At 48.7% G+C, this 14,260-nt stretch overlaps 1 protein-coding gene across 5 annotated transcripts in view; it reads right to left on the bottom strand.

The window, feature by feature from the left end:
• Positions 1-615: 615 nt before the first annotated feature.
• LOC135911327 (uncharacterized) overlaps positions 616-14,260 on the bottom strand; it is a 156,309-nt gene continuing 142,664 nt past the window's right edge. For all 5 annotated transcript variants that reach the window (XM_065443555.2, XM_065443557.2, XM_065443556.2 and 2 more), the window contains one exon: positions 616-3,922. In XM_065443555.2, the coding sequence (XP_065299627.2) occupies positions 1,626-3,922 (2,297 nt within the window). In that variant the 3' untranslated portion in view covers positions 616-1,625. The remainder of the gene's footprint in view (positions 3,923-14,260) is intronic.

The raw sequence follows: 14,260 nt of genomic DNA on the forward strand, positions 1-14,260 counted from the left end.
TCCGTGACGTCACACTGAAGTAGTAGGGCCTTGGGGGTGTCGACGCGAAGTTCTAAAACAAAAGTTTTACCGTCATTTTATCGTCCAATAATCAACGCGCGAAATGAACGATTATAGAGTTTTGAAAGAACATTTTTTCTATCTATGCAGATTGTGTGTTTCTCTTTCGTGTCCCTTTAAATGTAGGGCTCATAATTCGTGCTTTCGAAAAGCAGCAGGATAAGTTCAACGAACTTAATTGCAGCCTTCACTCCACTTTGCAGAGCCGGCGACTCACCTTTTTCGTAGCTATACATAGAGGTGCAAAGCTTCAGCTGTAGCCTCCTGCAAGTCCGTAGTTCATCCAGAGACCAAGACAGTTTGTTTTTTAGCATAGATATAATGATACTAGCTAGTTTTCTGTTTTATCTTTATGCGGGTGCTACTGCGCTTTGCAATCAGTAAGTTTATTATGAGATCAACTCAGGAAGGTGTTCAATTCATTCCAGGTGTAGCTCCACTCCGCTGACACGCAAAGTAAACCAATGCATAAGGTAAGGTACTGACTGACATTCGTATACTGAAACAGGGCGTTATCCTGTTAGTGTGCTACAGGCAAAAGAAGTTGCACATGAGTCAACAGCACTAATTTTCATTGGCACTCAGTACATACACATTTGCAGACACAATCACACACAGCCGCTAACACGCCAAGAGTTAGGAACTAGCGTCGTACAAAGATATACCATCAAGCATGACATATATCTCACACCAGCTCATAAAAAAACAACTATATGTATATACAAGATATATTCCCACACCTTCCGACAACACTGTCACTGGGTATCTTATATCTTTATAGAGATCTAATATAACATGTTCGCTTTTTCTGTTATCGTAATACTCTCTTTGTTAAGTCTTTATTGCTCTACATGCTTTGGTATCATAGCTCCTTAAGTTCCTACAATCGTGTATCGTAGAAACGCGTATAAATCATAGTATAAAAGTATAAAAACATGAGACACTATTGCACAGACAAAAACTAAGTGTCCTCTGGCCGATCCTGCCCAAAATTAGATGCGAGCTGTACAAATGACGAGCAGAGCCTCGTTCTGCTAGACTCTGTCGTTCCAAAGAAAATATTTCTCGGCAAACACAACGAACGTTTGCTTAATAAATGGCAGTAGTCATTGACAAACGGGGAAAATAAGAAAACCAACACGGGAGAAACGTAATACTTCGCCACAAACTTTAGAATTCAGTTCTGTAGACAGAAGTCACAAGCATTATTGACCACTGTCGCTGCAACGCCGCACAACATTCACTCAGGCCGCCAACAGCACGCAAAAGCTCGTAAGTAGTGCCAGGCGACGCTTGACAGTCACAGCATCGAACGGCGCAGGTCGGATCACCTCCATGTCAGTGCAATGGCGCAACACGCAGCAGATCAGTACACAAGCTCATTAGGCACAAGTGGAGGCGCACGCATACACACGAACACACACACAGACACACGACTTCCACTACACTACAGGGCAGCTCCAGGTGTGCGAGGGCGTTAAGTGGGGCCAGCCGTTGTAGTATATAAGACGGCATGCGCAGTTTCACTTTGGGTTGGTTACTCGAGTTAGACGCCGGGTGAGAAATCATGCCGGGATGCGAACTCCTGTCCTGAGTCGCCGCTCACCTGGTGTCGGTACCGGAGGAGGGGTCAGGGAAGCTAGCAAAGCGTCCAGCTGACAGTCTTCCATTGGGACAATCTTTTTACGTTGCCTGGCGGCGCTCCAGTCTGGACCGTTCGCGGCGTGGTGATTGGTTCCGGGAGCAGAGCTAGGCGCGTGTGTCACGCCTTCGTCAAGGCGCTTCCATCGCTGGGACTCCTTCTGCAGCGCTTCCATTATGCTCGTCATGCTTTGGGACTTATCGTGCTGCTTATCAGAAGTCGAGGCCGCCTTGGAGCCGACGCTGACCGACAGCGCGCGCGTCGAGCGCCGTGCCGCCAGTGATACGGCGGGGTCTTTCCTCAAGTTCCTGAAGGCCATGTCGTCTCGCACCAAGTCCGGATGAACCTTTGGCCTCGTGAGAGGCCGTGGCGCGTCGGGAGGCCTTGCCCTAATGTAGTCACACGCTGTGCCTTGAGTGGGAAGCAACGGGATACCGAAAGGCGGTTGAGGCGGTGGAACGCGAAGCGCATCGGCCTGAGTATAGTTTCGATAGCACATGTCGTCCTTCTCAATATCGGGCTCGCCAGAGAGGGACACGTCCATAAGAGCAGGGTGAACATGAAGCGATGGCGTGAATGCTGCGGAACAAAGCATGTAGCTCACGTCCTTACGCGGTGGCGGTGTATGCGCTGCGTTCCTCGCTGGCGGCTGCGGCTGGGCTAGGCGGCGGTTAGCGAGGTCGTCAGCCACCTTGTCAGGAATTGCCGAGCGCCTAATGGACGGGGCTCGTTGTCGCAAACTCGATATGAAGGACATGTCGTCACTGCAGCTTCTCTTTAGTGGATAAGCCACCTCTGGTAAAACGGTGTCGGCGCCCGGGCGGTTGAGTTGAAACTTGGTCGGCAGATCTCGTCGCTCGGCGCGATACAGCAGGTCCTCGTCCTCGTTCAAGCGCAGGCTGTTGTAGATCTCTTCAAGTTCGTTCAGCGCAGTCTCTAGGTTCGCCGAGGAGCGTCTGTCTCTCTCGCGCTGAATGACGTCGTCCAGACGACGCCTTGCAGCTTCGAGGCTGGTGGTGTTTCCTGTCACGGGACGCTGCCGCGGCACAGGTGGGGGAACATCTCTCGTCTTTTCGACGACCATAGAAAGAGGTCGGGGTCGCCGGGGAGGCGTGTCTGACCTCGGCGTCAAGTCGAGAACCTCCGCAGAAATGGACGCTCGTCGATGTCCGGGCGCCAGGCCAAAGAACCTCATATCGGTCCTCTGAGGATCGCTCATATAAGCCCCAGCCGAGTCAGGTCTGGGAGGGGCTTGATCGGTGTAAGAATACGCTGGTCCACGGACTCGCGCTTTGATACCATGAGCGGGAGTCAGGTCCGCGTAGCTGTAGAAGCTACTATCTTTTCGCTCTGAACCAATTCCGCTGTCTTCCAGGCGCCATTGCTCAAAAGAAGCCGAATGCCTCCTGGGCTTTGCTGCTTGCAGGGAAGATTCCCTCGTGAGTGCCCTGGAAGGGGTTCGCCTCGGTGGCGGCGTAGGAGCGCGGCCGAGGCTTGGACTAGACGCAACTGACTGGGAACTCACTCCCGAGTCCTGAGGAGAAGGTTGTACTGGCGCAGCTGGCCCCTGGAACGTGGTGGTCACCGTAAGCGGTGTGACAGCCCCCGCCCTGCGAACCATGTTGTTGGGCTCCTGGTAAGCCTTGCTCTCTTGCCAAGCGGGAACCAGCGGACGCGGAGGTGCAGAGCTCTCGCGCGACCTCCTTCTGGGCCTGGTTACCTTGCCGTTCTCTCGACAAGAGACGTCTTCGTCTTCATCGGAAGACGAGCCGCCGCCGTACTGGCTTCGCTTGGCTTCGACCCTCGCTTTCACGGCGTCCAGGCGTTCACGACGAGTGAGGCTCTCTGTGGAGCCTTTGACACAGCTGACAGTCAAGCCGGAGCAGGCCGCCGCAGCGTCGAGTCTCGCAGGGCTGTTGCGATAAGGAGATCTGGTAGCTTCGACGCCAGCGCTGTGAGGACGGTGGAACTCGAGCGAAGAGCAGGATGTGTCCGAGCTGATGGAACTCTCGTCTACTGAACTGTCCCTGCGCTTGCGCCCGTCGGCTTTTCCATTCTCCTGGGATTCCTCCCGTCTCAAAGCCGCGAACAGAGATCTCGGGTCTATGGGTTGTCGGTTGGGCAGGCTCCTCGACTTCGCCTGCACAACTGACCGCGACATGGGTGTACAGCGGGACCCCTCGGCTGGCCCACCCTGCCGGCCGGCAACGCATCCTGCCCCTACGTGGAAAGGCACAAAGAGAGAGAGAGAGAGGCAATCAGCGAAAAGTAAACAGGAGTGTAAGGCGCTGTTAAGAAAGCTACCCGTCTCCTCACTCGCGGAGTCGCTTTTGCACTCCGCCGCTCGTTTTCCAAAAGGTTCACTGACCGAACAAGTTCAACAGAAAGCGTACAAAAGCAACTATACGGCCGTGCGCTTTGCAGCCTGTCCTTTACTATGGTCTGAAAAGTAATGAAGCACTCTGCTATGATTTTTCCGTATTTTCGATCGCAAGCTCATATTCTTCACAGTTTGACACTATTGCGATATGCGCAGGCTGGAACGCATTTTGCTAGTTTGTATAACCTGTGACACATATCCAGACGAAGTAATGCTGCAGCTATAACAGCACTGCACGAAATTCCAATATGCTGCGTTTGATAGTTACCAGATAAATATGCGTCTTCTTTATACGTTCACTTTATGTGTTTTAGTCTCAGCGGAGAGACAACCGTGCCATAGACATAGCTTTCTCATAATACAGACGTTGCATTACGCGCGTGCCCTCAAGCGTACCAATGAAATGTCGCCAGCTACGAACTAAACGCCGTACAAAAGTAATAACAATAATTACGCAAGAATCATTCCATATGCCAGTCTTTTTCACATGTCTCTAAAGATGTTTCAGTACGCTAGTGTATTTAAAGCACAGACGCCGACTGCGTGAATCGCAACCGGCCAGCACTTTCGCCTCTTTTAACAAGGCTCGTTAACCTTTCGTTTTGCCTGTGAAGACAACGTGAGAGGTGATTAAAGAAACAGAAGTGCTCACTCCAGCCCTATAGGAAAATAATAAGCTTAAAAGAATGAAAAATGATCGCATGTGTTATTACTTATTACGTACTTCGCAGTTTGTATCTATCGCTACCACATTAATCAACACACACACACACACACACACACACACACACACATTATATATATATATATATATATATATATATATATATATATATATATATATATATATATATATATATATATATATATATATATATATATATATATATATATATATATATATATATATATATATATATATATATATATATATATGTATATATATATATATATATATATATATATATATATATATATATATATATATATATATATATATATATATATATATTGCGCTCTACAGGCAGCAACCACAACTACGTTACAATATCGTTTAAGCGTCGATTACAACGTGTCCAGTAAGTTTCATACTGCAGGACATTTTTCGTCGTATTCATACGCTTCTCCTCCCCCTACTTCTTCGTAAAGTAAAACCGGAACACTGCAGTTAGTGCCACATCATCCAGCACCGAACACTCTGCGTCCCGTAACAAATTTCCTGCACCGGAACAAAATATAGAACTGATTCTGTGAGCACTGTCACACAGTCTGCAAAGGCGTTATATATATAGTCCTACACAGTGTAAGGATCGACGGAGTAAGTATCGACGGCGAATATCTCAGCAACCTTCGGTTTGCCGATAATATTGTTCTATTCAGCAACAATGCAGACGAGTTACAACAAATGATTGAGGACCTTAACAGAAAGAGTGTAAGAGTGGGGCTGAAGATTAATATGCAGAAGACAAAGATAATGATCAATACCCGGGCAAGGGAACAAGAGTTCAAGATCGCCAGTCCGCCTCTAGAGTCTGTGAAAGAGTACGTTTAACTAGGTCAATTAATCGCAGGGAACCTCGATCATGAGAACGAAATTCATAGAAGAATAGAAATGGGTTGGATTACATACGGTACACATTGTCAGCTCCTGACTGGAAGCTTACCATTATCATTGAAAAGGAAGGTGTACAATCAGTGCTTTTTACCAGTGCTGACATATGGGGCCGAGACTTGGAGACTGACAAAAAAGCTTGAGAACAAGTTAAGGACCGTGTAAAGAGCGAGGGAATGAAAATTGCTAGGCATAACGTTAAGAGACAGAAAGAGAGCGGTTTGGATCAGAGAGCAAACAGGTATAGAGGATATTCCAATTGACATCAAGAGAAAAAAATGGAGCTGGGCAGGTCATGTAATGCACCGGTTAGATAGCCGTTGGAACATTAGGGTCACAGAATGGGTACAAAGAAAAGGGAAACGCAGTCGAGGACGGCAGAAGACTAGGTGGAGAGATGAAATTGGGAAATTCGCGGGCGCTAGTTGGAATCGGTTGGCGCAGGACAGGGGTAATTTGTGATCGCAGGTAGAGGCCTTCGTTCTGCAGTGGACATAAAACAGGCTCATGATGATGATGATGACACAGTGTGCACGTCCCACCAATACATTCTATATCACACAGTGCACAGTCACAACTTGTCACACAGTCTGGTGTCTCATAACGCAGCAGCGCCTTCACAGCGCTTCGCGCTGATGTCCGTGTGGGTAGGTTTCCAAGAATTTTGTTTTTTTTTACGTTATTTTCTTCTTGTTTCTCTCATCTTTCGATAACCAGAGATGCCCTCTGGATAACCTCCCTCTTCTTTCTTTGACTTCATCTCTCTCTTTTTTTTTCTCCCTCTCTCTCCCTCTGCGCCGGAACGCTACAAAGCTTCAGCCCTTCATACGGGAAGCCACGCCTCTATGCATTCTGACGCTTCCTAAGGCGCGGCGGAGGCCACGACAATAGCCCGAAGCGATAAGCAACCTTGAGCTTGAACGAGACGCACAACTACACAAGGCTTGCCACAGAGACCACTGTCAGGGGTTTCCCCCACCGGCCGACGCTATGCGCACACGCAAATCCCGACGACGCCGCCGACAAGCAGCCCTGCCGGGGAGTGAAGAAAGCCCATCCGCCGCAAGCAGGAACGGCTTTTGTGCCCGACGGTCACCCCATCTCAGAAGACAAGTTTCCGAGCAAACGCCTTCAGAAGATGAATAAGAAGAAAAGAGAAGCAGGAAGAGCAAACTGTTTTCCCCGAAGGTATACGTGTTCAACCTTTCGCAAACTTCACCTGGAACTGACAATCTCGTTATGCTTTCATTTGGATCTCCGATTCTTGGGTACAGCCACAATGATGTTTCTGCCGCCGTCCGGAATTTCGTTATTTGATTCCAAGCAACTGACCAGCTAAATTTTCTTACTTTCATTGTATTTCACCACAGTCTTCGATTCGGGTTAAACGATTAACTTCCTTTAAATGCAACATAAAACGTATCATTTACCGCAAATTTGTAGCGGAAATAAAATTTTTGTGGTAATTGAGGAAAACAATCAACGGAGAGAACGCCGTTCTCGATAGGTTCAGCAGCGCAGAAATCTGAGCTCATGCACTTTCTTTTTCATAGCGGTAAGTGTTACAGCTATTTTCAGCTCTCGACGGCGCCCGCCAGTGTTAATGACTGTCATATCACCTTCATGACAATTATGTCTAAATATAATCAGTTAAACGGCACCTACCGAGGTAAAGATAGCATCGAGAGATTACTTCAAAAGCTTCAAGTTCCACATGAGGGCTTCCAACGCGAAACCAACAATTATCACGGCCTTTCTTCTTAGAGCGATGCAGTATGCATCGCCCATCGAGATGAAAAGTAATAGCGTCTATATTTTCATCGCGATTGTATATGAATTGCTTTTCATCATGCGCCAGCTTTCGTCTCGATGGTGCGAAACGCAACTGCGACTGCAAACAAGTGCGTCAGCGCGTCGCCAAACCGAACAACGCATAATAAGAAGTATACGAGACGAATGCGAAGGGAGGCGGACCACGTTGTGCCTAACGCGACACCACTTGTTATCGCGCAGCGTACACGGCTCGTTTCTCCGAATGGTGCACGCACTAAAATGTGAGAGCAGGGGGAAGGGAGGTGGGGGGCGCTGCGAAGAACGTTCTCGCACCATGCCTCGCTCAACCCTTAACTGCACGCGTTTACGACATGCACTTCCGCAAATAATAAGAACAGCAGCGCGACCGGCAGCAGCCGGCGTTTACAAACAGCGACGCGTACTATACACGGTGTCGGTGGCCGCCCGCGCCAGACGCTGGGCGCCGGGCGCGGGAATAAATAACCGGCGCGTTATTTCGGCCCCGTCGTCCGGCCCGGGGGGAACGAATTGCCCGGCCGCTCGGGTCGTGATCGGGCGCCAGGTGCGCCCTCCGTCCGATCGTTACGCCCGTTACGCGTATACGCCCGCCTCGGCTCGCCGGATCATTCACGCTGGGGAAGAACAACAATCGCACGCAGCCGCGGGGCGAAGGACCCCCGCGGCTTACGACCGAGCTTCGACGCAGAAGCCGCCGAACACAACTCGGCGGCGTTGAAAGGACGCGAACGGTGCCTCGTACGCGAGGTGGGGTGAGACCGTTTCCTTGCACTTTCGTGAGCGAACTGCGTGTACACCGTTTGGGACAACACAACGTGACGTTCGTTTTTTTGTAATCTTTTGTTAGGCGCAACAACAAATCGACTAGAATGTGCAAAAGACGGCACAAGCGCTTCTTCTGTCTTTGTTCTTCCTTTCTTATTTTTCGTGTTTTGTGGCGTAGAAAAAATAAGAACATGGATTTTATTTATTTATTTCCAATACTGTGAGCCCTGCCGGGCTGTTACAGGGTGGGAATACAGAGCACAAAGTTCGCGCAAGGAACGCAGTCAAGTGTTCTTGAAAAGAGTCAACCATGTTATTGCTCGGAAACACACAAGAATTCAAGTTATTCCACTCAACAATTGTCTTGACAATGAAAGAGTGCTTAAAGACATCAACTCTTGGCACATAAGGCATTATAGCGTAATTGTGGTCAGTTCGTGGTGAAACCCTTCCAGGAGGCTTCAAATACAAACTGGAATTCAGGTTCAGCTTATTGTGATAGAGTTGATATAAAAACTTAAGGCGTGCGATTTTCCTGCACACAACCAACGTAGTGTGACCAGCCCTGGAGAGCATGGAGGTTACCGAGTGCGTTTTGTCGTAATCAGAAAAAATAAACCTAACCGCCATTCGTGGAATGCGCTCTAATTTATCTGTTATGTATTGTTGATGAGGGTCCCAAATTATACAAGCATACTCTAAATTTGGTCTAACAATGGTGGTGTGTGCCTTAAGTTTAATATCTGGTGCAGCATCTCTCAATTTACGCCGTAACAAACCAAGCTTGCGCTGGGCTGATCCACGTATGTTCTCGACGTATTCATTCCAGTTGAGGTTACTAGTGATTGTTACGCCAAGATATTTCAGTTTTGTGGAACGCTTAATTACATTATTATTTACAGCGTACGAAAACATCAATGGAGTTTTCTTATTCGTAACTGTCACGCAAACAGATTATATATCGTTCACTTCCTGTTCGTGCCTTACAATTTCTGGCTGTCCTTTGCCTACAGTTTGATTCCTCACCGCGTAACGGCTGCCCAACACAAGAGCCACTGTTCAACGCAATGCTGACCTCATGAAATGAGCGCACCGAGGCCTGAGGTACAGGCCGCAGTAGTGGGCTCCGGGTTTAATGTTGACCGCCTGGGTTTTGGGTTTCCCAAACATTCGCCCAAATCTAAGCATTCGGATCCTGTGGCATTCTGCTCCCATCAAAATGCGGGCGCCACGGCTGATCGACAAACGAGCGTTCGACGAAAAGCATACATTGCATGAACACGATATTGAAGCTGGCATTGACTGTTTCGTACCATAACATGGTGCAAAAAATGAGCGGCAAGCGTTCATATAATTTAACCTATTTCTTCGGCACAGTGACTGATCCCTAGGAACAAATAAGCGCAACGGGCCAATGTGCACCTTTAATATTTTCTGTTGCGTATTTTTGTTTGTTTGTTAATAAAGTGTTTCTCATAATCTCGTAATAATATGTAATACCCCTCTAATGGGGTTTTTAAGGTAATAAAGTGAAGTGAAGTGAAGTTTCTTTGCGTATAATGTAAACATTGTTACCGACGTTGCGGGGAAATTAATTTTAATTTATGGGGTTTTACGTGCCAACACCACTACATGATTATGAGGCACGCCGTAGGGGGGAGCTCCGGATTAATTTTGAATACGTGAGGTTCTTTAACGTGCACCCAATGCACGGTACGGACACGGGCGTTTCTGAACTTTGCCCCCATCGAAATGTTGCCGCGGCGGCCGGGGTTCGATCCCGCTCCCTCGCAACGCCAAAGCCGTAACTACGCATAAAAAGAAAAAAAAGTATCTTTACACTATAGGTAGTGAAAATACACAGCTGAACATGCGGTGGTCAATATCGTAAAGGACATTACACACACACACGCACAAAATATAAGAAATACAAACGGCGCGCAATTTCATCGTGACTACGTCCGCCAGCAAGTCGTCCTCCGCATAGCAAGCACTGTCACAGCCTCGTTGCAGTATTGCTGTGCCTGTTGGGCAATTAAGCGTCCTGCGTGGAATTTTTGACAACTTCTTTAGCTGTCACTCTCTGTCACGTCCGACCTTTCTGCGCGGGGCGCGGATTCCTTGTCAAATCCTTTGCGTGGGCTTTTCGTTTGCGCCTCTCCGCACGTTTGTTGTGTCAAATAAAATTTAACTTGATTTGAAGCAGCGACCTCTTGTCTAACTTGATTTGAAGCAGCCACCGCGAAACGCCCTGAAAATCTGAAGCGCTTCAAATGCGCGCGCGCGCGCGCGCACACACACACACACACACACACACACACACACACACACACACACACACACACACACACACACACACACACACACACACACACACACACACACACACACACACACACACACACACACACACGCACACACACGCACACAAACACACGCACAAACACACGCACAGGGCGTGTCTGTAGATATGTTGCGTCAGCGGTTCCGACTTGCAGCATACAACGCCGCCGCCGCACGTGCGGCGCCTTCACAAGCCGACGCCGTCCAGCTCGACGCTGGCTCTCCGAAAAAGCCGACGCGTTCTCGCTTGAATGAAGACCTGGAGGCGTGCCGCACGCGCGGCGGCTCTGCCCTCAGACGCGATTTTGTAGTGTTTGTAATAAGGCGTAAGGAGAGGCGCCCAGGCAAAGTGACGCCGGCGCTAGCATTCTCTCTTTCCGTTCCCATATACCCGTCATCGCCTCTTCAGGATGCCGCGACAGTTGCGCGCAACTTCACCTTGCTGACAACTCGCTCGCGTATACAGCTAGCTAGCTAGCTAATTACACGAAGCGCACGAAAAACAGGGCCATATACTCACGCCCACATAGTTACGTCACCGTTCGAACAAACTCGTCTGTTTACATAATCAACGTCGCTTGTGCACGCGCTGTTTGCAGTGCCTCAGAGCGCGCACCCCCCCACGGCCCTCGGAGAACGAGGACAAAGAAAGAAAAAATATTTTTAAAAATGAAGAGAAAGAAAAGGTGGTGAGGAGGGAATGGCGGCAACGCTGCAGCAAAGAGTCTAGCCAATGCCTAATGCTCACCCAGATGCGAAGGCCAAAGAAATATTTCGCAAACCTACCCAGCGTCGTGAACTGGCGATGGAATTCCGAGGATTGTACTGAAGTTTAGCGCTTAGAGCCTGCTGCTATTCCAACCGCTCTCGCATAAGAAATGGTAAAAAAATTACATACAGAAGCCTGGAACGTTCGCCCATTTCCATTAAATATAAAAACGAACCCCCTCCCCTCCCCCCTCCCTCCCAGCATTTGTGCCCCCCTCCCAGCAACGAACGCCTTTAGCATGCATGGTAGCCAACCGGAACTACCTCTGGTTAACCTCCCTGCCTTTCTCTGCATTATTTTCTATCTCTCTCGACTCCCCATGTTTTACAGCGCCGTCTTTTTGTTTGTTTGTTTATTTATTTATTTGTTTGATATATGTCGAAGAGCAGTCGGCGCCACTTTAAGGCTTCAACCTGTCTTTCAATGCACATATGTATAAAAATTTATAGTAAGTGCAGTGGGCAGGTTTACCAGAATAGCTTCAAAGTTGCTACTCCACGCTGGTAGTCGAAAGGCCGGGAGGGGAGGGGAAGGGGGGGCTAGATGAGTAGAAAAAGTGTTAGCCGCGCTTGTAAACCTCTCACAACAAGTCGTCTATTTTCCTTTCGTGTGCCGATAATCCATCGACACAGTAGCGCAATAGGTGTAGTGCCTTCGCGTTTGTTGCACACGGTCGACGACTGAGGCCGTTGCTACGAAGTCATACAGCACTCAAGTCCACTCCGTCCTCACCTTTCGTTCGATTTTTGGAGCCGGCAACACGCGGATAAGTACAGCATTTTCTCCAGCGCGCCATCGCTATACGCGCCCACTGGCATCAGCGTCGGCGCCGACGTCTGCGGAGCAAACGTGCGCGAGGGAATTGAGCTTTCAACCTTTCCTGCCCCCTTCGCTGACAGCTCGAGTGGCGGCGACAGATGCGGGCTGTGGCGAAAGGAAGATAAACGGAGCCGCACGCTGTGGAGGTCAAGTAAACGGCCGACCTATAGCGAAGGACGCGCCAGAAGATTGAAACGAAAAAAAAAAAATCTTTCCTGGAAGCGCTAGTTGTAAAGCAACGAACAGGCGTACTAGTCAAACGGACTGCAGCCTGTGGGTCGACGTGTTTCGAAACAAACGGTAGACAAATAAGAACTACGCAAAGCTTCCATCGACGGTCTAACGGGAAGGGCCATTTTCCATCAAGCAGCCTCTGAAGCGATGTCGGTGAGACGCAGAAAGCCACGTGTGAATGCTTGCCGAGAGCATTCGTACGAGGTACGTGATATGCGAGTAAAACGTGACCTGAGTTTCCCAATTTTCCCGACGTCTATAAAGCGCGGGCGTGATGCAAACGTGCACGACGGAATGGCAGCTAGTTATTTCTGAATGCCTCTTATGCCACCAAGACGGTTTCATCAAAAAGGCGTAAAACCAGGATTTCTCCTCGTCGAACCGTACTCCAGAAAACGTTATCGTCAACCGGCAAATTCCAGATGAGCCGGCGATCCTCTTAATAAGGATGTTGGCCTATACGACGCAGGCGCTCTTGGAAGTGCATTCGTTGCAGACACCCAATTTCCACTGCAATGCCGTGATCGTACGATCAATTTTAGGCCGCAGCAGAACCACCGCCAAGACCAGATTTTGTGATAAGCTGGACAGCTTATCTGGAGCTTTACTACTAGAATAAATCACTTAGGTGGCCTTATGTATTCAGCGCACTTCTGAACAAAAAAGGGCCAGGAGAGAGCTACTAAATAATGCCTAGAAACTAGCGTGGTGAAGTTTTCTCAGATCCGTGCTCTAGGTGAGACGATACGATGGCATGAAATGACTGCTGGAAAAGCGACAACAATTGAAGTATGGAAAACTGTCTCCCTGCTACACATAGATAAAGCACGATTTCTTTTGGTACTTTATTTTTTACCTGAAATGTGTAACTTAGTTCGTATTACAAGTTCTCCCTTTCTGTTCTCTTTTACTATGTATGCCCCTCCCTTCTGTAGTGCATCTATATCACGACGGAACTGCAAATAAATAAATAAATAAATAAATAAATAAATAAATAAATAAATAAATAAATAAATAATAAGTGTGGCTCGTCGTTACGTGCATCACATGGTCCCTCTGTCGTGCCTCGACGTCCGCATAACGTTATCCCATCTTAAGTACGTTCAAATGGCCGGTCGCTACAGCGCGCACACGGAAAGGCTGATGAAGGCGCGATACGTGCCCGATAAGGAGCGCGCGGAGAGTTGAGATCCCGGGCAGGCAGAAATCGCTCAGAGCGAGCTCGACGAGAGAGAGAGAGAGAGAAGAACAAAGACAAAAAGAACGAAGAAATGAACGCGCAGATGCGGGAAGCATCGTGGGAAGGCACGGACGGTGCGGACTTTCCTCCGCGGATGGTATCGCGTTTCAAGCCCATCGCTGATTCTGGCAGCATACAGCAGCACACCCGGCGGCGCGCTGTGGGGGCGAACACGCAAGCGAGCGCGCCACGTGAACTTTGCGCAGGTATCGCACCCTGCGGCTTTAATTACGGATACTGCTTCCACAAGCAAGATGTTCAACCACTGCTTCATCGAAATCGTTTAAATATAAGGCACATTTCTAGCCCTAATATTTTTCTGTGGAAACAGTGTCGAACAAAGCCAAATTGCCAAATCAAGCAATGCAACGGAGTATACCGAGAACTTACGTGACCAAAGCCACATTTTCTGCCAAAATTAATGTCACCTGCGTTCTTGTAATGAAATGTTCCAGCGGATGGGGGCTGAAAGGGCGGCGAAACGGTGTCATGGACTCGATCGTACGTTCTCGGCCTGCTAGCGTCGGCAGGATACCATTTTACTATCGTGCAATGTGTGTGTGCGGCGTGTGCGTGTGTGTGTG

Source organism: Dermacentor albipictus, chromosome 1, assembly GCF_038994185.2.
Source record: "Dermacentor albipictus isolate Rhodes 1998 colony chromosome 1, USDA_Dalb.pri_finalv2, whole genome shotgun sequence".
Classification (NCBI taxonomy): domain Eukaryota; kingdom Metazoa; phylum Arthropoda; class Arachnida; order Ixodida; family Ixodidae; genus Dermacentor; species Dermacentor albipictus.